Here is a 27,296-nt window from a genome sequence, read left to right as displayed (position 1 = left end):
CCGAATATTCACCAGAAGAGACGGACAGCAGCTCGTAAGTGTTGCGATACTTAGTCATAGATCTGTTGTTTAAATTATTTACCTGCTGTTGGGAAGGAATACTTTCGTTTCCCTTCTATTTCTATTCTGCATTTTCGTTGAGGTTTCGTTGTTTGATTGCACTTTCTGTTAATTATAATAATTTGCACCTCGGCTAAGAAGGAACCTGGATCATTTTCAGTGCTCCTTGCTAGCGAAGTGTTAGTTTCGTCTTGAGTTATTTGCACAAGGCTATTGGCTGGGCCAATCAGAAGCCGCCACAGCTGTTTTCACGGTAGTGTGTTAGGCTGTATTTATCAGAGGTCCGAGCGCTGACGCGGAAGCATCAGCGGAAGCGTTCAGCCTCCTCGTGTGAAGACAGACGAGGGTAAAGACCATCGACTTTTCCTGCGCGACTTTAACCGAGCAACGACTCCGAGCGACACACTTAAGTATCTTTTCTTTTTTCCCCCTTCCCTTACACACTCTCCGTTTCCATCCTCTTTCCTGCCACCTCTATCATGTGTTTCCAAACTATTCCGGTTCTCTCTCAACCACGCTCTAACGTCCCACGCAGACGGCAACGTAATCCTGCTAACCTGCGCCTTATCTCTACCTCCTTCACTACACCTCTTTCCTTCTCTGTGGGTCTCTGAATTGTCAGTCAGCTGTCAACAAAGCTGACTTCATTTCTGCTTTTCTTTAAAATCCACGCTCAGCATCTTGGGCTTGACTGAGACCTGGATTCGTCCAGAAGACTCAGCAACCCCAGCTGCTCTCTACTAATCTCTCTTTCTCTCACACCCCGGCAAGTTGGCGGGGTGGAGGCACTGGTCTGCTCATTTCTAACAATTGGAAATACTCAACCCGCTCTTCCCTATGCAATTACAACTCATTTGAATCTCATGCCATTACTGTATCAGCTCGATAAAACTCCAGATCGTGGTCATTTACCGTCCCCTAGCCAAATTCTAGCCACCTTCCTAGAGGAGCTGGACGGGCTGCTGTCCTCTTCGTGGAGGATGGCACTCCACTCCTAGTCTTTGGTGATTTCAACATTCACCTAGACAAGCCTTATGCTACAGACTTCCATGCACTCCTAGCTTCGTTTGATCTCAAACGCCTTACCACTACTAGCACGCACAAATCAGGCAACCAACTTGACTTAATTTACACACGCAATTGTACTGCAGATAACATTCTGGTACAACCGCTACATACTCGGACCATTTCTTCATTACATTTACATTACACTTTGCTTCTCCTGTGCCACCAACCCCCCTACCAGTTACTTTTAGACGAAACCTGCGCTCCCTTTCTCCTTCCCATCTTTCCTCTGTGGTATCCTCCTCTCTTCCTTCACCCACCCATTTCTCATCTCTGGATGTAAACGCAGCTACTGAGACTTTATGCTCTACCTTAACCTCTTGTCTAGACGACATTTGTCCTCTCTCCTCTAGGCCCGCACGGGCTGCTCCTTCCAACCCCTGGTTATCCGAGGTTCTTCGTGAACATCGGACTACACTCAGAGCGGCAGAGAGAAAATGGCGCAAATCAAACGATCTGTCGGACCTCAGTAGGTACCAGTCTATGCTCACATCCTTCTCTGCTAAAGTCCACACTGCCAAATCCTCACATTTCCGCAACAAGATCGACAGCGCCCAGACATGCGTAATCTCTTCAGAACATTTAATTCTCCTCTGTCCCCTCCACCTCCTCCCTCCACCTCTATTACAGCTGATGACTTTGCCACTTTCTTTACAGACAAAACTAGATCAATCAGTGGTCAGTTTTCACCTCCACGCACACAGGACCCTCACCCTACCACATCCACTGCTAAAACTCCCATCTTTTCTTTCTGTCCACTCACTGAAGCTGAAGTATCCAAGCTTCTCCTCTCCAACCATCCTACAACATGTCCTCTTGACCCAATCCCCTCACACCTTCTCCAAGCAATCTCACCCACACTCTTACCTGCACTCACACACATCATCAACACATCCCTACTCACAGGTAACTTCCCCATTGCGTTCAAGCAGGCTCGGTAACCCCACTGCTCAAAAACCTACATTAAACACTTCTCTTATAGAAAACTACAGACCTGTCTCTCTCCTTCCGCTCATAGCGAAAACACTTGAACGAGTTGTCTTCAACCAAGTCTCACTGTTTCTTTCACAGAACGACAAACTGGATGCTAAACAGTCAGGTTTCAGGAGGGGCCATTCAACTGAGACTGCGCTTCTCTCGGTCACTGAAGCCCTGCGAATTGCAAAAGCCCATTCCAAATCATCAGTCCTCATTCTGCTGGACCTATCTGCCGCTTTTGACACTGTCAATCATCAGATACTCCTGTCCACCCTCTCATCACTGGGCATCTCTGGCATTCCACTTCGCTGGTTTGAATCCTATCTCACTGGTAGGTCTTTCAGGGTGGCCTGGGAGGTGAGGTATCCAAAGCACATACACTGGTCACTGGGGTTCCTCAGGGATCAGTTCTTGACCCTCCTCTTCTCCACATACACTACATCACTGGGTCCCATCATACAGGCACATGGATTCTCATACCATTGCTACGCTGATGACACACAGCTCTACCTCTCTTTTCAACCAGATGATCCAACGGTAACTGCAAGGATCTCAGGTTGCCTGGCGGACATCTCGGCATGGATGAAAGAACATCACCTGCAGCTCAACCTGGCAAAGACTGAGCTTCTTGTCCTCCCTGCCACTCCGACTCTACAGCATGACTTCACGATCCAGTTAGGTTCATCAACAATAACCCCATCAACTTCGGTCAGAAATCTTGGTGTAATCTTTGATGATCAGCTGACCTTCAAAGACCACATTACAAAACTGCTCGATCTTGCAGGTTTGCACTATATAACATCAGAAAGATCAGGCCCTTTCTGACAGAGCATGCTGCACAACTTCTTGTCCAGGCCCTTGTCATTTCTAGGCTGGACTATTGCAATGCTCTTCTGGCTGGACTTCCGCCTAATACAGTCAAACCTCTACAAATGATTCAGAATGCAGCGGCACGACTGGTCTTCAACGAGCCCAAAAGAGCCCATGTTACACCTCTCTTTATCTCCCTGCACTGGCTACCAATCACGGCTCGCATCAAGTTCAAGACACTGATGCTTGCATATAGAACAACCACTGGCTCAGCACCCGCTTACTTGCACTCTCTATTAACAAACTACATCCCTCCAGAAATCTGAGATCTGCTAGTGAGCGACGCCTCGTGATACCATCACAGAGAGGCGCAAAATCACTCTCTAGATCATTCTCATTCACCATTCCTGGCTGGTGGAACGATCTTCCCACCTCTATCCGGAATGCTGGATCCCTGTCAATCTTCAAGCAACAACTGAAAACTCATCTCTTTCGACAGCACTTGACTTCATCCTAAACTTAAAAAAAAAAAAAAAAAAAATTATCTTTACTTATTCCTTCCTTTGGTAGTTTGTATTTATTTGAACAATGTCTGAGACTTGGTGTTGCAAGCACTTCGTATGTCTGATTGCCTCTTCAAGATTAATCGCCGATGTATTCCCCAATTGTAAGTCGCTTTGGATAAAAGCGTCTGCTAAATGACTAAATGTAAATGTAAATGTAAATGTAACCAAAAGATTGGTACATGTGTTGCAGACTTTATACAATGTAATTATAAATGTAAGTACACAGCTATAAGCTACTTAAAATAAAGTGTATCAAGACTGTACTTAAGTTTACTGTACACCTTATCCAGCTGCACCTTAGTTTGATTTAACCCACCAGTACACAGCTAAAATACATGGAATACATTTCTAATTACATTACAATTACATAATATTACACAAACAAGCTTCTTAAAATAAAGTGTATCAAGATTGTACTTAAGTGTACTTCATGTGTATCTATACTGTACACCTTATCCAGCTGCAGCTTAGTTTGATTTAACCCACCAGTACAAAGCTTAAATACATGTAATACCTTTCTAATTACATTAAAATTACAGAATATTACACAGGCATAAGCTACTTAAAGTAAATTGTACTTAAGTGTACAAGTAGCTGTGTAACAGACTTGGTCTGTTACATATGTGTAAAAGTAGCTGCCTATTACATCTACATAATTACAAACTGTAATTACAGGCTGTTCCATAACTTAGTTACATGGTAAGTACATTTTGTTTCATGCAAGTACAACGGCTACTACTAAGTACTTAATTAGGTAATTACGTTGTATTAAGACACCTTAAAATAAAGTGTTACCACACTTTATTTTAAGTGGCTTATGTCTGTGTACTTACATTTATAATTACGTTGTATAAAGTCTACAACACATACTGTATGTAACAATATTTTGGTTACATAAGTAGCTATGTAACAGACTCGGTCTGTTACATATGTGTAACAGTAGCTGCCTATAACATGAACATAATTACAAACTGTAAGTACATGCTGTTACATAACTTAGTTACATGGTAAGTACATTTTGTTTAATATAAGTACAATGGCTACTACTAAGTACTTAATTAGGTAATTACTCTGTATTATGACACCTTAAAATAAAGTGTTACCGAGAAAAATATCGTGAATGCAGACACTTTTATTTAAAAAAAAACACAGCTTAGTTACTGGATTGCTAAAATTATACTTAGCAACGCGGGAGTAACATTGCTGTTGTTAAATTATTTAAACTCACAACTTCACAATTAGTAGAGAGTCACTTTACGTTTGTTTCTGTGAATTATGGGGACTTTCCATAGACTTCTATTACTTTTATGCTGACCAAACAGTATTTTTTTATCCCCTAAACCTAATCTGTTTACATTGTTACACTTTCAGACAAACATTAATTGCTATTTTTAATAATATTTTTCAAGTTCGGTCCTACAGAGCCACAGTCCTGCAGAGTTCAGATCCAACCCTAATCAAACACACCTGAACAAGCTAATCAATGTCTTCAGGAGTACTAAGGCTATAGGAAGGTGAGTTTTTTTTTTTTTTTCAGGGTGGGAGCTAAACTCTGCAGGACTGCTGCTCTCTAGGACCAAACTTACCTACCCCTGCCCTAACCCAATCCCTACCCCTCACACAAAACTTTCTGCTATTTTAGGCTACATCCACACGAAACCAGAGCTTTCCCTATCCAATCTTTTTTTTCCCCTCATATCAAGAAATATCTGCGTACACACGAAACCGACAAAAAACAATGTAGTATACATGCCAGACCAGTATGTGGTGCTGTAATTCTGCCACAGAGATACACTAAAAATGGAGAAGACTTGGACTATGCGCATAAACCTTGCGTGCGGTATACACATGAACATGGAACAACACATGTATTAATCTGTGCTAATGTTAGTTAATAAAAACTAACCAATCGTTCAGTGTTTGTTCATGTTGTTGTTGCTGTTACGTGACGCAGCGGTGTCTGACTAGGGTCGAGACGTGGGGTGATGACATCATCGTTTCACAAAATATACGGATTGGCTGTAGGTGTCATTTTCAGATTTATCCACTCTGGGGCCCGGTTTCAAAAAATAGTGGTTTCACTCTCCCAAAATGCCAGATCCGTCTGGATGAAACGCCAATCCGAAACAAAATTTTTGCAATTCACTTTTTTGGATTCACTGCTCTAAACCAGTGCTTCTCAAACCTGTCCTGAGGACCACCCCCTCTCCCTCCCCCATTGAAGATCTTACAGGATATATATCTTGCTGTCTTATTTGTTTGATTGACTGATGAATGCCTGAACAGTTTCAAAATGCAGTTTGGAAAGTGCTAAAGGTGAACGTTTTGAAACTAATGAAATTAAAGAATAAAATAAAATAAAATAAAACAAAACAAAATAAAATTTGTATTTGCAACTGGAAAACATGTTACTCACTTCAGATGTGACACTTTAATCATTTCAATGGCTGGTTCATCGTTCCCACGTTCACCTCGAAATGCAAAGCACCGCCCTGAGAGAGAAAGCACAAAATATGAATTATGTGTAAAATGTTCAGCACAATAAATACATTAATGAATGAATGAATAAATAATCAAACAAAAAAATAAAAGTACTCTCAAATTTATAATAAAACATACAAATTATAGGCCTGCTTAAAATTATTAGATTGATATGGATTTAGGCCTTGTGTCCACCAAAGCATTTTTAACCAGTTGAAAATGCTAGGTGACCCTCTGAAATTGCCCAGCTTAGAGGCGCAGTGAATCGTGGCTAACAAAATGTTTACTTTTTCACATACATTAACAAATACGCCCTGGCTAAGGGTGTATTCCAGAAAGCACAGTTAACTTACCGTCAGCTAAACCCTGATCTTTCAGTTGATTAACCCCAAACCTTGCTTACTCGAGGTATGTGGTTCCAAAAATGCGTCCGGGAGTAAGTTCTTTCAAATCAAAGTATGTTCCTGGTTAAGACTCAAGACATTCTCAACAGAGCGACGAATCGATGAGTCACTATGGAAACGGACTCTAAGAAAAAGCGCGCCGTGCTGTTTCTTTCTTACTTCTTTTGTTCAGTGGTCTTTTACATGCTTGGTGCATATCGCCACCTAATTGATGGTTGTGTAATCATTTATTTAATTTTTTTCCCATTTTATCTTTAATCCCTGAGAATATGAAGTATATGGTTTGTTTGATGCTAATTATATATTAATTATCAGATATGTATTTTTATTATAGAAATACATTATAGAAAATGTGTGAGATGATCCATGTGTGAGATGATAATATAAAATGTAATAAATATAATGCAATGTATTTTTAAATGATATTTGAGCATAAGAAACAACATTCATGGGGCAATTAATTTCAGATTTTTGTTGCTGATGTGACATATGGAATTTAATTGTGAGTTCAGCGAGCAGTTTTTGAGATTTCAGGATTCCCCCATTCATTAAGATTGGTCTTGTATGAGCTGCCCAGAGGCATTGCAAATATTTAATTAATTGTCAGCTTTTCATTAAACTCACAATCCCCCTGCAGCTCCTTTACGAACTTTACTGATATAATATAATGTTTAATGCACTTCATGTTGTAAATTACAATGAACGGAACAAGTTCTCTTACTTTTTTATTTTATTTATTATTATTTTATTTTTTTACATCATTATGGTACAAGATAATGCTATTTAAATCAATGTGATAAACGCGTTAAATCAAAAGTAATCTAAACGTAATCTGACGGATTACAATTTGTAAGTAATCTACCCAGCTCTGTATATATATATTGTAATATTATATAATGTTGTGCGCTATCGGTCACGCCCACTGAAGGCTCGCCAGTAGATCATGCGTGCGCTGATAGTTCTGAAGTGAACTAACCCTGAAACTCCGGAGCAGGTTATCTTCAGAGAGCAAGTTACTATGGTTACTTACTTACCCTGAAAGTAACCTCCGATTTTGGAACCGAAAGCTGAGGTTATCCGTTCTCTTATCCTCAAACATAACCGGGTTTAACTAAATCATATGTTAAATTTAAATTACACTAAATTACAGTGCTCTTACAATTTAACTAATATGAAGGAACGATTTAATATAAAGTGATCAGCAGTTTCTTAATTCATGGACATTATATATTTTGGCATGTCTTGCAGGGCTCTGTGTCAAAAATGATGAATAATGAATAAGTATGTGCATGACCAGTTGAAATGCATAAGCGAATTATTAAATATACGTTTCAAACCTTTTATTTGTGACATTAATGTGGACACTGTAGTGGCAAAGTAAGTAAGCGTTAGAAACTAGGCTAGGCCTTTATTACTTATAATTTTCCCATTCAAAGTAATCACAGGCCTTTGACTACCTACTGTATTTAAACAAGTACCAAAGACTGTGGTGGCTTAAAGGGCCTGTAACATGTTTGTATACTCACAGAAATTATTGTTAGATTGCTGCATCACAACATGTGAACTCTTAATCTCCACAATCAATTCTTCATCAGCACTGCACTTTTTCATTTCGCCTTATAGCTATTTTTTATTTTTTTTCTGTAGCTGAGAGTTGCTAAACTGTTTAGCTTTGGGTAAAACGCAGCGCTTGTCACTGTCACATTTTACCCAGCTGTCCAATCAATGGAAGAGGGGCGGGACAAATACTACACCGACAACAACTGAACAACAATAGAGAAGTTAACATTGCTGGGTTACTGCATTTTTGTATTCAGTGATATTCTTCAAAATGAGATACTAGTAATACGTTACTGCTGTGGATATTCCTTATAGCAACCAAAGTGTCTTTTGCGTAGCTGTAATTCATAGGCGGGGATTATGCTAATTGTGAATGAGCGCGCACACGCACCCTATTTACGAATAATAGGAATTCATTAACATACGCATGTTTAACTATCAAATCGGACAGTTACGAAGCGTTTGTGAATCCAGAGGAGAGTTTTCGGGAAGGTTTGTTTTATGCTCAAGTTACTCAGAATTTACTCCTATATTTACGAATGTTTCATGAATGAGGCCCAATGTGCGTATTGTTTTATTGCATTTTAATGTTCAAATGTTTCTTTTGTTATATAAAAATAATTACAACAGATATTACGAGGATAAATGTTTAACGTGATAAATGTTTAAGCGATAATGGTCATATGAAAGTTAAATACCGTCACATTTATTTATTTACATAACATTAAAGTTCTTAAATATATTTTTATGTTGCAATAATTTCAAATTTAATTTTCAAATTAATGTAGAAACAACAGAAAGACAGTATATTTTTAATATTTGGAATCTTTTTTTATGACTGAAGGCGAGTATCACTGATGCCAATACTATTGATGTCTCTAGGAATTGTTTTTTTTTTTTCGTAATATTTACCCATTGACTATAGCCATTCAACATTACAGTACAATTGAGAGCTATGAGAGCTGTGCCCTTCAGGAAGTAGGAAATATACAGACATTGAATAAAGTTATCAAATACTAAATTCTAAATTAAATATAGATGATCCTTAAAGGGATAGTTCACACAAAAATGAAAATTCTGTCATTAATTACTAACCCTCATGTCGTTCCAAACCCGTAAGGCCTTCATTCATCTTCAGAACACAAATTACCATGATCAAGGCACAGAAACGTAGCAAAGACATCGGTAAAATAGTCCATGTGACATCAGGGGTTCAACCGTAATTTTACAATACTTTTTGTGCGTATAAATATCTTCATTTGTGTTGCAAAGATGAACAAAGGTCTTGGAACGTCTTTGGATTTGGAACGATATGAAGGTAAGTAATTAATGACAGAATTTTCTAGGGCTGCCCCCTAATGGTCGACTAACCAAAATTGTATTAGTCGCAGAAAAAAAAAAATCCACATTGGCGAAGTCACGCAGATCGTTAACGGCTGGTCTATGGTAATACATTACATCGGGCAGGGCATCCAAACGCGCCATCATTCATCCACCTTATCATCTGAAATATGTAAGTATTAGCAACTTTACATGGCTCAATCTAATGTCAACCTATAGAAATGTGCGCTGTTCAAGTGTCTGTGCGGAGTGTGGAAGCTACAGTAGCTCACTGCAGCAGGCACCGGTGCAGTCACTTGCTCTTAAAATACTCCGGTCACAAATAGGGATGCAGCGATTAACCGGTTTTACGATTAACCGCACTTTAAAACGTCACGGTTAATTAATCGTAAAGGCTCCGCTACACCGAGTGTTTCTGTTGCACGGAATGGAACTGTTGAAACGAGCAAAATGAAAACAAAGTTACACTAGCGGTGCACCATCTTAAAATGCCGTGCTTATCAGAGACACGGAGGCTACTTGATTAACTATGACAGAGGAACCAAACAGCGATCCTTTATTTCCACCAGAGAAATGACTGAAGTCGATAGTGTGGGACCATTTCGCGTACACCAAGAATGACCAGGGCGTCATTTAAATAGTGCCGTAAAATTTGCTAAAGAGCGAATACATAAGGGATAATGCACAGCTAGCCAACCTGTTCTCCTGTGCAATAAACGATTTTAATGCACGACGTGAAGGTAAGGACCACCTGACGCGAAGTTCGGTAGCTCTAACATTCTGTCGCTTCAGAGATGAAATAGTGCGGTGAGAGAGTGTGTGAATTCGCCTACTTGCATCTGCGCGTCACTTTAAACAATGAAGATTTGAGTTTAGTTATTTAAACAGTCATTTTACCCCCTCTTTGCTGATTAATATAATGAAGCGATCCAGTCTCTATAAGCTATTTTATTAATGAAAGTCGCTGGGCAGCGTTGACAACACGTTTCTGTCCTCCTAAATGTTTGTGTGGGCAGCTCGATCTCGATCTCACAAACCAAAATAATAGACATTTTCTCAGGCCATATGTAAAATCAGATGAATAAATATTATTAAAATGAATAAGTATGGATGACAGTTGATTACAATAATAGTTTCGTTTATTCCCCTCATTAGTAACAGTGCCCTCTGTGGGATAAAGTTAATATTAGTCATCCCTGTTATAGTATTATTCATAAGTCAATTTATTTTTCACCATCTTTCCAAGTTCTGTACCTCAGGTCCAAAAGAAATGTAGAAAGAATATACAAAATGAAAACACCAAATACATTTGTGATCTATTTCCATTCGTTATTTTCAAAAGGGAAATACTGACATGGATGTTTACAGAGCAGAGGTCACTTTTTTTAATTCCAATAGGAGAGATGTACTTTTTTTTGTGCTGTATTATTGTTTACTGTGTTATTTCTGTTTCAAAAGGCAGCAATCAATAACACTTTAATATCTAAAGAGTGTTTATGTGATTTTAAGTTTGTGAAATGAATACATGCAAAATAATCATAATAATCGTGTAACCGTGATTATTCCTCAGACTATAATCGTACCAACAAAATCTATAATCGTTGCATCCCTAGTCACAAAGATAAGAGTAATACATCTTTCAAATCTGTGAAGACTCACAATAACAACAAAATGCACTTTTGTAAAATAATGAAAGCAAACAGGAAGCGCTTTCTGCTGTCTCAGTCTGTGTGAACTTGAGTGCGAAACTCCGTGTATATCTTTGCTTTACAGACATATTAAAAATATATCTATAGAGAGTGAAATGTCTACTTTCAAATAAACCAATTCAAAAGAAAACAAATATTCTCCGATTATGTAATCCATATAGAACCTAAACAAAGAAAGCACTTGTTTATCAGTGAATTATTAAAATGTTAATGCAGCCTCCCTACTGTTTTTCCCCGACACATTCATAATCATTACTTCTGCGGTGTGCTGTGGCAAGCTTTATGCGTGTGCTTGAGCACTTATTAGCCTATGTAGGCAATTAAAGGCTCATTATAATGATTTAAATGGGTTATTAATAAACGTGCGATTAGTCATCTAATGCTTAAAATGAACGACTACTAGTCGATCAGAAAAATTCTTAGTCGAAGGCAGCCCTAGAACTTTCATTTTTGGGAGAACTAACCCTTTAAAAGCCACAAAAGTTATCGATTTCCTGTTTTAATTTTGTTCTTCTTTTGATTAACAGACATCACAGCAGCTGGGTTATTAGGTTCTTTGGCTGCTATTACTTTAAGAGCTGCCACTGCTGAATGTCACGTGGATCTGACACGCATGCTCATAGTTTCATTCACGTTTTAATATGAAACGATACAGGCTAGAGCACGCGCCACCGCATTTGTGTGTGTAATTGAAGAGCACGCGCTACGAGCACAGATTAACAGCTGCCAGGACAGGAAAATTCATTTTTAATGACATGCAGCCTGACTGACCACATCTTATCTGACCACAGTTCACTGTTGTTCTACTGAAGCTCATCACCTGTACCGTTTCCGTGCTCGTTTGACTAGTGCCTGGCGCTGAGGTGAAGTGGAGAGCGCGTCTGAAAAGTCCCCTGTTTGATGTGCTTGTAAAGACTTTCTGCATCTAAATAAACAATTCTTGTCCAGAAAAAAAAAAGACAGAAGCAGTAGCTGTGAGCAGGGTGACCAACCCTAACCAGCATAAAATATTTTTAACACCGTTAAACTGGAAAAATTAAATCGCCTGCATTAACGCGCTAATTTTGACAGCACTAGTAATTTCATGTATGTTATATGTGCAGCAGCAGCATTTCTGTGGATGTATTGGCAGCAGCAGCAGCGTTGCAGATCTATTCCGCCAAGACCAAATACATTAACATTGTCATGTCCATACCATGCCAATCTTTCAGAGAGTTGTCATGACAGACATATAGTTATTGTTGTTGTAAGCATTCTGGGTGTGAATAGGTTTGCTAAACTTGAGTATTAACAATTGCAGCAGTGATGTTTGAATAATGAAATACCACTGAAAATGAACAAAGTAATTTTTTCAATCAACATAAAAATACCAGTGTGTAATGTGTCTGTGTGTGTGCTTTACCTGTGCGTAAGTCCACATGTTGCAGTTCATTCCTCACAAGACCAAGGTTGTTGGGAACAGAGGTGGCGAAGGACAGAAAACTAGTCAAACTAACCCATTCGATTCCTCTGCAAGAGATGAGGATATCAGAGAATAAAATTAGAAGAACATTTCTTTTTTTAAATTAATCCAATAGAGATGCTTAACAGTAGAATATAAATTCATCTCATATTTGATGAAGTCTGCATCGATACTGCTCTTTTCCTGTTTATTACTACGAAGCTGCTTTTTAAAGGATGGGGTAGGTGATTTGGTTGAAAAATATTTTTTGTTATGCTGGTTGAAAGTCTCTTCACAACCCAACAGCAATCACCAAGTTATGTGGTCTTAATGCATTTATATCATCTGTGGAATGCGTAGGGCCATAAAATGTTGGTCCAACCATATCCCTCGGTCCGAGGGCCATGATACGCTGTCCTACCTGCCTGTCAACATACATATTTGCATACCTCCGTGCACCCTGTTAGTGTACAAATTATGTGTTTTGGAGGAGACGTGGCTTTGGAGAGTGATTTGCAGGGATGGTGGGATCTTACGCTTTCAAAGCTAGCTTGCTAATGCTAGCCTTTCCGAAACTGCCTACCATACTTTTAATAACAATCTGTATTGTATAAAGCACTATATAAATTAAGGTGACTTGATTTTTATTTTTACTATTATTTATAATGATTCGACAGGCGCTACATAAACTTTGACTGTATTTTCTGAATTTCCTCTTTTTCCACTTACTGCACAATTCACCCATAGCACAACAGCATCCTTAGCTATCTTTACTTGAGCTCTTGTAAACTTGACATGACAGGCCTTTATTACAAATCAAAACAGATTGATTCAAAAAAATAAAAAGCAAAGAGTCTAGAGAAAGTTCTCTGTGTTTAGAATAGGAGGTAAGAAAGAATGATGGACTGTCTAATGAGACAGAGCAGTGGTGTGTCTTGGCTAGGGGATCCAAGCTGACAGCACTAATCAGACACAAAATGGCCACATGATTAATTTAGGCCACTTCTCTCAGAATTATGTAGATAATATGGAAATGAGAAACCTCTATGGATTGAGGGCACAAGACTGGGGGAAAATTTTAGACTTTCTGCGTGTGTGGCACCATGAAAAGTCAGTACATGAGTGTATTATACAGATCTGATTATGCTTTAATGTGTTTTTGGAATCAATTAAGGTGGAGACATCAGGGACATTTTGTTCCCTATACAGTTAGTTTTATTCATGATAAAGCACATTTCACCCAATGGTTCTGTGTATCCCTTTGCAACACCCTTAGCAAAATAAACAATTAATATAGTGTCAAAAATGTTCCCTGTAATACACATTTCAGCAAAATGACCTGTTTATTATATATTTAATGAATTATGAGTGACCCTTGCTGGCATTATGTTGCATCACCACCTTCAAAGTCTTCTTAAACGGGAGATACCTTTATGTGTGCACGTGTCTGTGTGGTAGCCCACAGTTGTAGAGGGAATATTTCTGTATTTATTAGTTTTCTGTTTCAGGTATGGTATTGCATGTCCCTCAATTCACACTCTGTAATGATGCTTGCAAACTTGTGCTGTGTTGCAAAAAGTCCTGTTTTAAACTAAAAGACAGAGAACAGATGTTTTCTTAAGAAAACAGTCATTGCTGAGAGATGAGATGATGTATGTGCGTGAGAAAATATCATAAATGGTGTCAATAAATAAATAACACTGTGGTTGAGAACATTTCCTATTTTCTGTTTTTATTTGAGCTCCATAAGATGGACCATGTTACACCTATGACCATTTTCTTGGCATTTGCTGTTACTGTCAGGAAAAGTAAATGCCAATATTTTTTTGGTCTATTTTTTTGTGGAAAGGATAGTATTTAATGAATATAAAAATTGAAATGAAAAAGTAACATATCAATACATACATTTTTGGTTTTAATATTTGTATTGCTTGGTAACTGTTTTATATAAACAATAAAGTACTCGAGGCATGCTGTATTCACACGTTTTATGTTGCTGCCTTATATTAAACGGTTTTAAATTACAGTTTTAAATTACTTTAAACAGTTTTAAATAATTTTTTATTTCTCCATTAATGATCATGGAACTCCACTGGAATGACCATCAGCTTCTTGGTCACCACTCTAACCAAGGCCCTTCCCCATCAATTGCTTAGTTTGGCCAAGAGGCCAGCTCTAGGAAGAAGCCAATCTGCCATAACGACAGGTTGTGGAATGTGCCACTTTATGACGTAACATGGCTAAACACCGCCTCCAGAGAAGAGGATCAATGCCTGCTTCTACATCACTGCCTGTTTAGAAGCCCTAGGAAAAGGAAGTTAGGAAGTTCCAGACTATGTCAGCAAGAACTCGGTCCTTTGTTCTCTTCCTTTTTACAGCGGATTCGTTTAAAAACAAGGCACAATTCAATGCAGGATTTTCAGAAAGATTGAAATTAAAAGACGATGCTGTGCAGACTATTGGATCCAACAATGATGTCACACCACACATGTGAGTATATGTTTTACGTGGTCACTATTGCTTTTGTCTGTTATTACAGATCGTTTGATATGTACTGAGCATTTACACGTTTTTGACTATAATCATAGCAGCGTCCATCTATGAAGAATGTAGGCTGTCAAACATTCACAACTTTTAGCCAATTATACCAGTGGGCATTTACTACTACAATCCGCCACGCTTGTTCAAACAAAGTGTTCTGGTGAGGGGGCTCAAAACAGGACAGAAAATAGCTTGTTATAGGGCTGCACGATATATCGTTTCAGCATCGATATCGCGATATGCACATCCGCGATAGTCACATCGCAGGATGTGCGATTTTTAGTATACTGACCGTTATATTTATACTGATCGTTTTCGCGACAGCTATCGCATCACGCCACCCTGTCTTCACTGGACGCGAAAAACAACCGTTGCAAATCCTTTGAACTTTGTGTTTTTTTATAACTCATCCGTTTAAATTATATTAAGCCTTAAAGTTCTGCATAATTAAGGGCGTGGCCACTTGAGTGACAGGTGGACTGCCGCGAGCTCTGCTGCTCCAGAGTGTGAAACTCACTAGTGCGAAACTTAGAAAACTGGCTTTAAAGATTTGTATTTGTACAGAAAAAAATTATTATAGGTAGGACACTGGGAATCTGGCAATTAGATGTTTTAATCGTTATTGCTTACAGTGCTTTGTTATATGGAGCAGTTTGTTAGATCGCGGTCTCTCTCATTCAAAATATAAAGCACTGTTTATTTATTTTATATCTTTGTTCTATTATATTTATCTATGTTTGTAATTTGTTCATTTTTCTATGCTGATTTGCTCATCTACAATATTTTTTTTCAAAATAGAGCTTTTCAAGTCATCTGGAGTTTTTTTGTTTTTGTTTTTTTTTCATATCGCAATATATATTGCAGAAATACAAAATATCGCAATGTGAGTTTTTTCCAATATTGTGAAGCCCTAGCTTGTTACGTCTAAATTATGAAGATTTTGGTGTAAAAACATTGAAAACATTATAAGTGACCCTCAGAAAGCAGTAAAATAATTTTAAAAAGGCAGTCCATGACCTCTTTAATGATAACGGAGGCTACATGCTCCTGTGAATCTTCAATGGGCCAGAATACATACTGTATACATATTAATGGGGACACATGCTGGTCAGAATTGTAAATGCAATGAATACACAGTCCATACAGGGCTGTACAGTTCAACCATTTCATTCGCATCTGTGTTCAAGCTATCTCAGGTATTTTTCATAAGGATAATGTATATAATGTTTAGCCTGTATTATAATGCAATGATAATTGATGTAGACTTTACTACTGTATGGAATACTATAAAAAATATAATTTCTGCCTCATTCTGTGATAAGAAGTCACATCAGTTTTTTCAAACACACTATAAAACGAGTTTGGAGTAAAAATATGTTGTTATTGTCATAAAATGTTGTACTGATGGGAGAAAAAAAAAACTTTTTCAAGTCAAGTCAAGTTGAGCTTAATTGTCATTCCGCTACATGCGGGGGCATACAGTGGAACGAAATGTCGTGCCTCACAGGACCACGGTGCTACATAAATACAGGCATACAGCAATGAAGTAAAGCAACATAAACCTATACACAACTATCCTATTGATAGATTTTGACTATAAATATACTATATATAATTTTTAGGGGTGTCCCCGAATAGTCGACGATTCGATGCTTCGATTCGAGGAGCCTGATTCAACTCCCAATCTCACAGTCGAATATTCGCGGGGTGTTATGATCATGCCATTTTGGCTATACAGGGGTGCTCAGTGTCTGATTTCACATTGAACTACCGGTTTTCTCCCAATAAGTTAATATACAGCCTATTATGATAAGAATCTTAAAAGAAAGAAGCTTTAAATAAATATTAACTGCATGAATAAATCCAACTTCCCCTATAGATAAGTTTCGCTTTCTAATCCGTCACCAACAGAGGAGCATCTTGGTGGCAGGGATTTAAATCTTTAACAAGACTCAAATTGACACAGGCTGAGTGGAAGACTTCTTTCTTTTTTTTTCCTATCAGGTAGGGTATTTCAAAACGGTTCAGTCTGTTTATTTATATTTTATATTTATCTCGTATAAGATGCATTTGGTTGTTACGCTACAGTAAAGCGCTTCATTGTAGTACTATACGGTGATTATCTCTTCAGCGCGCGGTGCGAGCAGAACAACAATGCAGAATATTAATAACTATGACTGGCACTGTCATATACATAGCATTATAATGAGAACTCTATTATAATAAAACGCTGTGGTTTTATAGTGTTTAGTTGAGTTGCATGTTATTGCGTGAAGAACGCGTCCACAAAAGGAGTTCATTCAGAGCCGCGCAGACGCGTTCATGTGCATTCGGGGCATTTTGTGCAGATAGCCTATAAATCATAATATTAACGTTATGTTATATAAATAACGAAGCGTATTCTATGTGAGATAAATGAGTTAAATCCCATTGATTAAAAACCGGCTATCATATGCTTCATTCATCTTCAGCGCGCGCAGCTCAAAACAGAAATGCACAACGTTATAACTCATATACATAACATTATAATGAGAGCACTATTGTGAATTCTTAAGGGTTTCGCTGACGTTTAATGTTAACTATCTTTTAATCAAAACATAAAACATTATTCACCCCGTTTGTATCTGCGAGGCGTCCGTTACACATTTTCCCTGTGTATTTATGACTGTCGAACGTCTGACTTGACTCTTGGTAATGTATTTTGCTCCGCCCCCAAATATATGATTCGACTATCAGTCGACTATCGGCATGATTCGAAAATTCCGATTCGACTATGAAAATCCTTAGTCGGGGACACCCCTAATAATTTTTTTATTTTTTTTTTTACCTATACATAAACTAAAAAATACAAACTATACGAGTGCTTCAGATAAATACTGTACATGTGCGAAGAGAAACATTGTGAGTCAGCAGCTGGCTGGGGAACAGTGCAGGATGATTTGTAGTGCATGAGCATGTAAACATACATATATTACTGAGTCTTTTTGTGGGATTTGTATACACAGCAGTGTGTGTGAAAAGTAACTAGTGCACAGAGGAGGAGAAGCTTTGAATCAACTGAACTATCTGCTTCACAAAATGATTCACTAGCTAGGTTTCCATCCAAAGATTTGAATTTAACATATGCGTAAAACTGGAATATCGCATAAAACATTTGCGAATAAAGCACTGTTTCCATACATAAGAAAAATGACATAAGGTATTTAGTCTTTTAAGTGTATTTTTCTTTTTTTTGCAAATTATCTGCCAATGAGGTAAGAAACAATTATCTGGTTTCCATTTGCATTATGTTTCTTGTTTTAAGTAAAATGCACTTAATTTAGATACCAATTTTTTTTTCTCCAAAAACAAAGCATTTTGCAGTGTGAATGAATGAATGAGGTATTTAAACATTGCTTACACTTCAAAAAGGGGGCGAAGACAGAAAGAATCTCTAGGTTTAACGAAGAAAACCTGCTCCCAACCAGGTTAGGTTCACAGAATAAGTTACCATGGTAAATGACTCTGATTATAAGTTACCTCTCTTTCAGAAACAGGCTTGACTTACCCTGCTTTCTCATGTTTGACAAACTTCCCTTTCTGAAATGGAAAACCCAGAGTTTCCCTCATTTTCACTTAAACTCCTTAACGAAAATGCAGAATATAAATAGGTAGGAAACAAATTATTCCTTCCTAGCAGCAAGTAAATAATTTAAACAACAGATCTATGACCAAATATTGCAACACTTACGCGCTGCCGTCCGTCTCTTCTGGTGATTAATCGGCTTCTCGCAAGTTATAACAGCGACCAAGCAGTTTAAATACTTTAACGGTTGCTGTGGCCGGCTTCTGATTAGCCCAGCCAATAGCCTAGTGCAAATAGCTCAAGACGAAACTAACACTTCGCACAAGGAGCAATGCAAATGACACAGGCTCCTTCTTAGCTGAGGTGCAAATTATTCTAATAACCAGTAAGTGCAATCAAAAATATAAACCTCAAAGAAAATGCAGAATTAAAATAGGTAGGAAGCAAATTATTCCTTCCTAGCAGCAAGTAAATAATTTAAACAACAGATCTACGACCAAGTATTGCAACTCTTACGCGCTGCCGTCCATCTCTTCTGACTAATCGGCTTCTCCCAAGTTATAACAGCGACCAAGCGTAAGTGTTTATTATATTAACACTTATATAAGTGTTATATACCAATAACAATATATTGGTATTAAGAATTCTGGTAACACTTTATTTTAGGGTCTCTTAACTAGTTGCTTATTAGCATGCATATTACTAGAATATTAGCCATTTATTAGTAGTAATTAAGCACATATTAATGCCTTATTCTACATGACCTTATTCTACATCCCTAATCCTACCTAATATCTAAACTTAACAACTACCTTACTAACTATTAATAAGCAGCAAATTAGGAATTTATTGAGGGAAAAGTCGTAGTTAATAGTGAATAAGTGTTCCCTATTCTAAAGTGTTACCAGAATTCTATTGGCCACAATAATCATGTAGTGAAAAATCTGATATCGTGACAGCACAAGTTCAAATCATACTTTTCTGACCAATATCAATTTGTAGCCATAAATGCAGAGATGTATTAGCGACCACAAGTTTGGTATGGAGTACCGCAAGTCTCAGTACTAGGGCCATTGCTTTTCACCCTAACATTCTACCCTAAAACATGGAGTTAGTTCACTGTTACACAGATGATACTCATCTCTATTTTTGTTTGAAGCCTGACAAAACATACCAATTCACAAAGCAATTAAAAAAAATAAAATAAATAATGACTACCTACTAATAAAACTTAGATAAACAGAAAAAAGATTGTAATTACTGGACTAAAAACCTCTACACATAATAACCTAGAATACTGCATAAGTATTGGCAGATGTTCTGTCAAGTCTTCGTCATTATTCAAGAACCTGGGTGATATTTGATAGCAATTTGCTGTTTGAAAGCCACATTTCTAGAATTTGTAGCATTTGCAAGCTCCTATTGCATTAAAATCCTTCACGTTCATTGCAGTCTCAAAATTCTGCCCAGTTGATAATAGTTATCTTGGTTGATAATATATCATAATGGACTGTGGGCGGTTGATCCTTTTCCTATTGAGCAGCCTCTGGAACAGTCTTTTTGGCATTGTTCAGGTGGCACACAGCGTGTCAGTTTAAATGTAGATTAAACTCATCTCTTTAACTTTACATACACACTATCAAATTTCTATAATTTAAATACCTTAAGGGATTGGTAGGCTGCATTAATTATGGCAACCGGAACACTTCCCATAACAACCCATGCAGGGCTTGACATGAACTTTTTTGCTTACCAGCCACTGTGGCTAGCGGTTTTCCAAAATTACTAGCCACTCAGCATTTTCACCAGCCATAATTTTGTTTCTGGGAAATTACATTTTATTAGGGGTGGCACAGTACACAGATGTCACGGTTCGGTACGTACCTCGGTTCAGGGGTCACGGTTCGATACGATTTCGGTACAACGGGGAAAAAAATAAATCTACTATGCTCAGTTTCTTTTCATTTATTTTTAACAGACAGTAGTGCAAATTACAATTTTTTCCATCTAGATGTGAAAATACTAAATATTATTACGTTATATATATAAAATCTGTTTTGTTTTCATTGTGAGTGTACACAAATAAAGGCAGACCTGTATACAGTGATTATTAATAAGACAATAAGTGTTTAAAGTTGATTCTGCTGGTATAAGGAAACAGCTGCAGTGATCGCACGGGGGAGCGCGCGCGCACACACACACACACACACACATCAGTTCCAGCATTGCTAACTTGACAGCACAGTTGGTACTTTATCAAAATAAAATGCAGTGAACCAAACATCAGCACGCCTTCCTCTGTGTCACCATTGGAATGCGACTGTAGTACAAAGCCTATAATTTACATAATAAATAATAGTTTAGCATTCAGATACGTTACATCGCAAATATGGAAATATTATGTAATATTCGGATTTGTGCCGAATGAGAGAGGTAGGATACACGAGCACAAAGCCCCATTTCGCAAACAGTTGAGTGCGCAAGCCTTTAAAGTATTCCTTGTCAGTGAGAGACGCGTTCAGAATCAGCACATGATCACTGTCTAGTGGGCTTTGTTTTCAAGCGCGCATCTCATGGCATTCGCTGTTCTTCTGCTGGCGGTTATCAAACAGCGCTGCATTGCTGCGGGCGCCCCCTTCTGGATTGGGGGTGAATTGTCTGTATTCGTCGTAAGGCCTCATGCACCGAACCGAGACGCCCGTACCGTGACGGTTCAGTATGAATACATGTACCGTGCCACCCCTACATTTTATATTATTAAAGTTCACGACTGCATACTAAAATTTACTTAAAATTTATTTCCAGGTCATTTTTGCCAATATAAAAGACAGTCTTTTTACTAACCTTATTAAATATATGCATATTTTTTTCATATCAAATAGTTAAATAAATGTTACTAATACTTACAGTTAATATAATGAGACTAGTGGTGGGCATAGATTAATTTTTAATCTAGATTAATCTCACTGTAATCTTGGAATTAATCTAGATTAATCTAGATTAAAATGGCTCATTTGAATTCTGCCAAGTAGATAAGTAAACAACTAGCAGTCATCAAGAATTTAATATTGATAATAACGTTGAAGACATTGTATGATTATTCCTTAAAGATAAGATTTTAATAGATTTAGTAGTACTAACCTATTACGTTCTGCCCAATGTCTTCAAGTGAAACCGAACTTTTATTTTGACGGGTTGCCGTGAGGATAGTTTTTCTCAAATGAAACGCTCGAATGCTCATGAAGTGACTCTCAGAGCAGTTCTGGAGATGTTGTTCATGTATTTATGTCCTCATTTAGTGAGACGACAGACGTTAATATCGCCGCAAGCGTCACGCGGTCTTCTGTATGAGTAGTGAACAAACCCGCGCGTCTGCGCCATACATTAACACAGAGACACACAGAAGTCATATTTAAATAGGCGTTTTGCTTAATATTTACAAATAGGAGTGGGAGTGTGCTCACTTGTGTGTGCGCCACGTTTGTTTGTTTGTGTGTGTGTGTGTGTGTGTGTGCGAACCGGGCGGAACTCCGCTGTGCGCGCGATACAGAGAGCGCGACCATGTAAGGTAGAGACAGAAATGACTTGCCGATTTCCATTGGGAAGCTTCTTAAAAATAAATTTTCACTGAAGCAAACCCAGCGGCTTCATAGCTGCATCCATGTTAGCACGCATACACACAGGTTCGAAGACTCGTTCTCGCCCCCTACAGTGCAATTCGGCTAGGTATACATCCGCGCTAAAATATCAAGGTGAAAGTCATCATAGCTTGCGTAGTATAGACCCAGCTCCCAACCCAACTTTGAGAATAGATTAACGGCGATATTTTTTTTAATCGCCCGATAAGAGTCTCACGTTAACGCAGCACGTTAACGCCGATAACGGCCCACCACTAAATGAGACACTATAGGACTGTTACCAATCAATAAATCTTTCCACTGCAGAATAAAGTGAAGCAGCTGAAGTGGCATTTTAGATGCATTTTTACAAAGAAAAATGTAATGAAGCTCAAATGTAGCATGCCATAAATGTATTTACGCTGCAAAATTACAACTGCATAAATAATGTTGTGTTTTAAATTACAATTCTAAATTAAAAGGTTTTTTAATATACAAATATGAAATACTTTTAAAGGGGTCATATAATGCTACATGCACTTTTACAAGTTGTTTGAACTGAAATGTGTGTTGGCAGTGTGTGTACACAACCACCCTATAATGATAAAAATCCACCCAGTGTTAAATCTCGTTAAATCTTTGCCCCTTTCTCAAATCGAGCTGTCTGTCCATGTGACGTCACATGGACAGAGGCCCTTCCCACGATTGTTGATTGACAGCAGCGTTTCAGCACAGACTGCACTGTTGTCTTACCTCAGACCCGCCCTGAGTGAGTCGTCATCAGTTGTTTCACCGCCGGAGCAGATGTAGACAAGAATGACTCCTAAGCGATTGAGGTGTTTTGTTGTTGGATGTAATAATGAACGTAGCAGTAGTCATTTACTCCCGTCATCTGAGCGGCTGAAGAGGATTAGGTTTGGTTCTGAAGGGAATGCGCTCTCCATCTACCTAAATTTGTCTATGTTCGCGCGAATCATTCGTGATCCAGCTTCACCTCCAGAAAAAGTGAGTACAAGGTTTTTTAAATGAATCTTTGCAAATGGCCTTTCCTAATAATGTGCTAATTAGCAAGTTTAACGATGAATGCGGCTAAAGTAAACAGTCCCTCAGAGAGCGGCTGGAAGAGAGGGGCGGAGTCAGCAGAGCTCATTAACATTTAAAGGAGAATGACACAATACCGCTTGCTCTGACAAGAGCTGTTTTTGACAGGGTGAAAAGGTGTTTTTTACACTACCAATGAGAAATTTTAATATGTTACAGACTTTTCATTAAGACCCTAAAGAATAATATCAACTTGTGGAAAATGGGCATTATATGACCCCTTTAAATAGGAAAGTAAGACGCCAGCAGGTGGCAGCAAGTGACTGTCTTAATGAGTGAGTCATTGAGTCATTCATTCAAACGATTCGTTCAGAAGGCTGATTCATTCAAGAATGAACCAAGTGCCTGTGTTTATGAATGGGTTACTGAATCATTGATTCGTTCGATACACTGAATCATTTGGTAACGAACACTGCATGTGTCATTGCTCAGACATGTGCGACTAATGCTGTGATCTTTGGAACTATTTTCATTCAATTGAGCACAAATGTCTAAAATGTAAGTCACTTAATATTAACTACTTGTTTGAACTCTTGCATAAAATCAATGTTAAATTTGCAGTCATACTGGTATTCAGGGTAAACTGAGCTCTTTTGGTTGTGTCATTTTGTTTAACTAGGCTATATCATATGTTATAATTATTAAAAAAAAAAAAAATTACTGCAGTATGTTTCTGCTGTGTGCAGTTGTGTTCATTTGCTTTGATTTCTTCACAAGATTCTTTCACACACAGCTTTGCACGACCTTATTGTCACTGTCGGTACATCCACTATAAATTGCCCGTTGGACCAAATGTAATAAAATCAGAATCATTCTCGCTGAAATTTGGTAATTCCCTAATTAGATGTTTTAATTCCCCCTTCAAAAAAGCTACTTGAAAGCATTAATGTCGAGCTCTGTTACTGTATATAAAATTCAACCTGCCAGAGTGGCTAGTGGGAGTGACTGTGTTACCCGCCACAGCTGAAATTTACCCGCATTTGGCAGATGTTAATGTCAAGCCCTGAACCCATGTACTGTAACATCTATGCTTATAGTAGTCTGTGTGTCTCACCCTTATCACCAGAAACAACCACAACACAGCCCTTCACAGCTAGTGAAGACCTTAAAGAGACGAGCCCTCTGGACAGATGCTCAGCAAAGACCTCAGCAACTATACAAGCCTTCTGGACAGATCGTTAGAGTAGTTTAAATGTCTTGTGTAGTTAATAAAGCCTCATTTGTGTCACACTTCAGGTTATTCATAGTTTTGCTCATAACTGGATCATCCCTAATCATGCTGCGCACAGTTACATGCTGTTAAAAGTTTGTTGGATGAGTATTAGGATATTATTATCTATGGCCAAGAAGGTAATATTCTAGTCTATAGACGTTTTAAACATTCGCTTCTCAACAGAGACAATGGATGGTGTTTTTAATCCAATTGCTTAACGACATACTTGATTCAATCTCTCGCTTAATTAATCAGGGGGAAATGGCATCCGTTTAAATAAGAAAGATAATTAATAAAATGAGGCAAGCCTGTGTGTCATAGGGTCTAAATTCTGCAATGAATTCAATAACAGAAGCATTAACTTCATTTTATTAGTTTAGATCGAGATGGGCAACTCTGGTCCTCGAGATCTACATTGCAGCATTTAGCTCCAACTCTGTTTGAACTTTACCTGCCCTGTAGCTTTCTAGTAATCCTGAGGACCTTGATTAGCTTGTTCAGGAGGGTGTTTGATTAGGATTGGAGATAATCTCTGCAGGAAAGTTGATCTCGCGGGCCAGCAAATTATAATGCAAGTTGGAATCACTGTGGCATCATATTTTTAGCGAACACGTTTATAGGAATCCAACATCCATATAGTGAAGGCGTTCACGGTAATTCTGCATTAGTCTTCGAGTTACATGGGTTTTTCAATGACTGATTCAAATGGTAGTCTGATGGCGACAGCTGATGGTGGTCTGATATACAGTGTCCTCCACTAATAGTGGCACCCTTGGTAAATATGAGCAAAGGCGGCTGTGAAAATAAATCTGCATTGTTTATCCTTTTGATCTTTCATTCGAAAAAATTCACAAAATTCTAACCTATTATTGAAGCATGAAATAGGGGAGAAAATCTCATGATGAAATAAATGTTTTTCTCCAATGCATGGCCACAATTATTGGCACCCCTAGAAATTCTTATGAGTAAAATATCTCTGAAGTATATTCACAAAGGCCAGATTCCCTTAATCATCCATCACAAGCTGAAAAAAAACTAAGAATATAGTTCTGATGCGCACAACCAAGATTGTTGAGCTTCACAAAATAGAAAGTGGCTGTTCATGTTGGCCACAATTATTGGCACCCAATTATTGCAATGTCCTTTTGCCAAGATAACAGCTTGTTCACCTATCATGCCTGAAGAGTTTGGGGAACACCTGATAAGAGATCAGAGACCATTGCTTCATACATAATCTCTCCAGATCCTTCAGATTCACAGCTCCAAGTTGGTGCTGCTTCTCTTCAGTTCACCCCACTTATTTTCTACAGGGTTCAGGTCAGAGGACAGGGATGGCCATGGCAAAAGCTTCATTTTGCACTCAGCGACCCATTTTTGTGTTGATGTTTGTTTTGGTTTATTGTCCTGATGGAAGACCACGGACCATTATAAGATTTCTAACAGAGGCAGACAGGTTTAGATTTTTTATCTGTTGGTTTTTGATAGAATCCATGATGCCATGCATCTGAACAAGATGTCCAGAACCTCCGGCAGAAAAAAACAGGCCCACAACATTAAAGATTCAACAGTATATTTAACTGTGGGCATGGGGTACGTTTTATCCATGTTTATACTAAACCCATCTGGTGGGTTTGCTGCCAAAAAGCTTTTTTTAGTTTCATCTGACCATAGAAGCCAGTGCCATTTGAAGTTCAAGTTGTGTCTGACAACTGAATATGCTGGAGTTTGTTTTTGGATGAGCGAGGAGAATTTTCCTTGAAACCCTCCCGAACAACATGTGGTGATGTAGGGGCTGTTAAAAAGTATATGCAGTATGATATACAGTGGTGTGAAAAAGTGTTGGCCCCCTTCCTGATTTTTAAATTTTTTTGCATGTTTGTCACACTTTAATGTTTTAGATCATCAAACTAATTTAAATATTAATCAAAGATAACACAAGTAAACACAACATGCAGTTTTTAAATGAAGTTTTTTATTATGAAGGGAAAACAACCTGTGTGAAAAAGTGCTTGCCCCCTCCTATTAAATCATGAAAGAACTGCGATTAACCACATTATTTTAGAAAGCTGAGTTAAATTTCACTAGCCAAACCCAGGCCTGATTACTACCAGACCTGATGAATCAAGAAATGACTTAAATAGAACCTGTCTGACAAAGTGAAGCATGTTTAAAGAGCAACACATCATTCCGCGATCTTAAGAAATTCATAAACAGATGAGAAACAAAATAGTTTACATGTATCAGTCTGGAAAGGGTTATAAAGCCATTTCTAAGGCTTTGGGACTCCAGCAAACCATGGTCAGAGCCATTATCCACAAATGGAGAAAACTTGGAACAGTGGTGAACCTTCCCAGGAGTGGCTGGCCTACCAAAATTACTCCAAGAGCACAAAGACAACTCATCCAGGAGGTCATAAAAGAACCCAGAACAACATCTAAAGAACTGCAGGCCTCACTTGCCTCAATTAAGGTCAGTGTTCATGATTCAACAATAAGAAAGAGACTGGGCAAAAACAGCATCCATGGGAGAGTTCCAAGGCAAAAGCCATTGCTGACCAAAAAGAACACACAGGCTCGTCTCACATTTGCCAAAAAGTATCTTGATTATCCCCAAGACTTTTGGGCAAATATTCTGTGGACTGATGCAACAAAAGTTGAACTTTTTGGATGGTGTGTGTCCCGTTACATCTGGCGTAAAACCAACACAGCATTTCATAAAAAGAACATCATACCAACAGTCAAACATGGTGGTGGTAGTGTGATGGTCTGAGGCTGCTTTGCAGCTTCAGAACCTGGATGACTTGCCATAATCGATAGAACCATGAATTCGGCACTCTATCAGAAA

The 27,296-nt window shown here is 38.2% G+C and overlaps 1 protein-coding gene across 2 annotated transcripts in view; it reads right to left on the bottom strand.

The window, feature by feature from the left end:
* wdr11 (WD repeat domain 11) overlaps positions 1-27,296 on the bottom strand; it is a 170,055-nt gene that overhangs the window by 87,563 nt on the left and 55,196 nt on the right. For both annotated transcript variants that reach the window (XM_058795162.1, XM_058795163.1), the window contains 2 exons: positions 12,377-12,483; positions 5,896-5,971 (listed from right to left, as the gene is read on the bottom strand). In XM_058795162.1, the coding sequence (XP_058651145.1) occupies positions 5,896-5,971; positions 12,377-12,483 (183 nt within the window). The remainder of the gene's footprint in view (positions 1-5,895; positions 5,972-12,376; positions 12,484-27,296) is intronic.

This window comes from Onychostoma macrolepis, chromosome 13 (assembly GCF_012432095.1).
Source record: "Onychostoma macrolepis isolate SWU-2019 chromosome 13, ASM1243209v1, whole genome shotgun sequence".
Lineage (NCBI taxonomy): Eukaryota > Metazoa > Chordata > Actinopteri > Cypriniformes > Cyprinidae > Onychostoma > Onychostoma macrolepis.
Note: the sequence above shows the minus strand (reverse complement) of the source record. Positions and strands in the feature narration are given on the sequence as shown.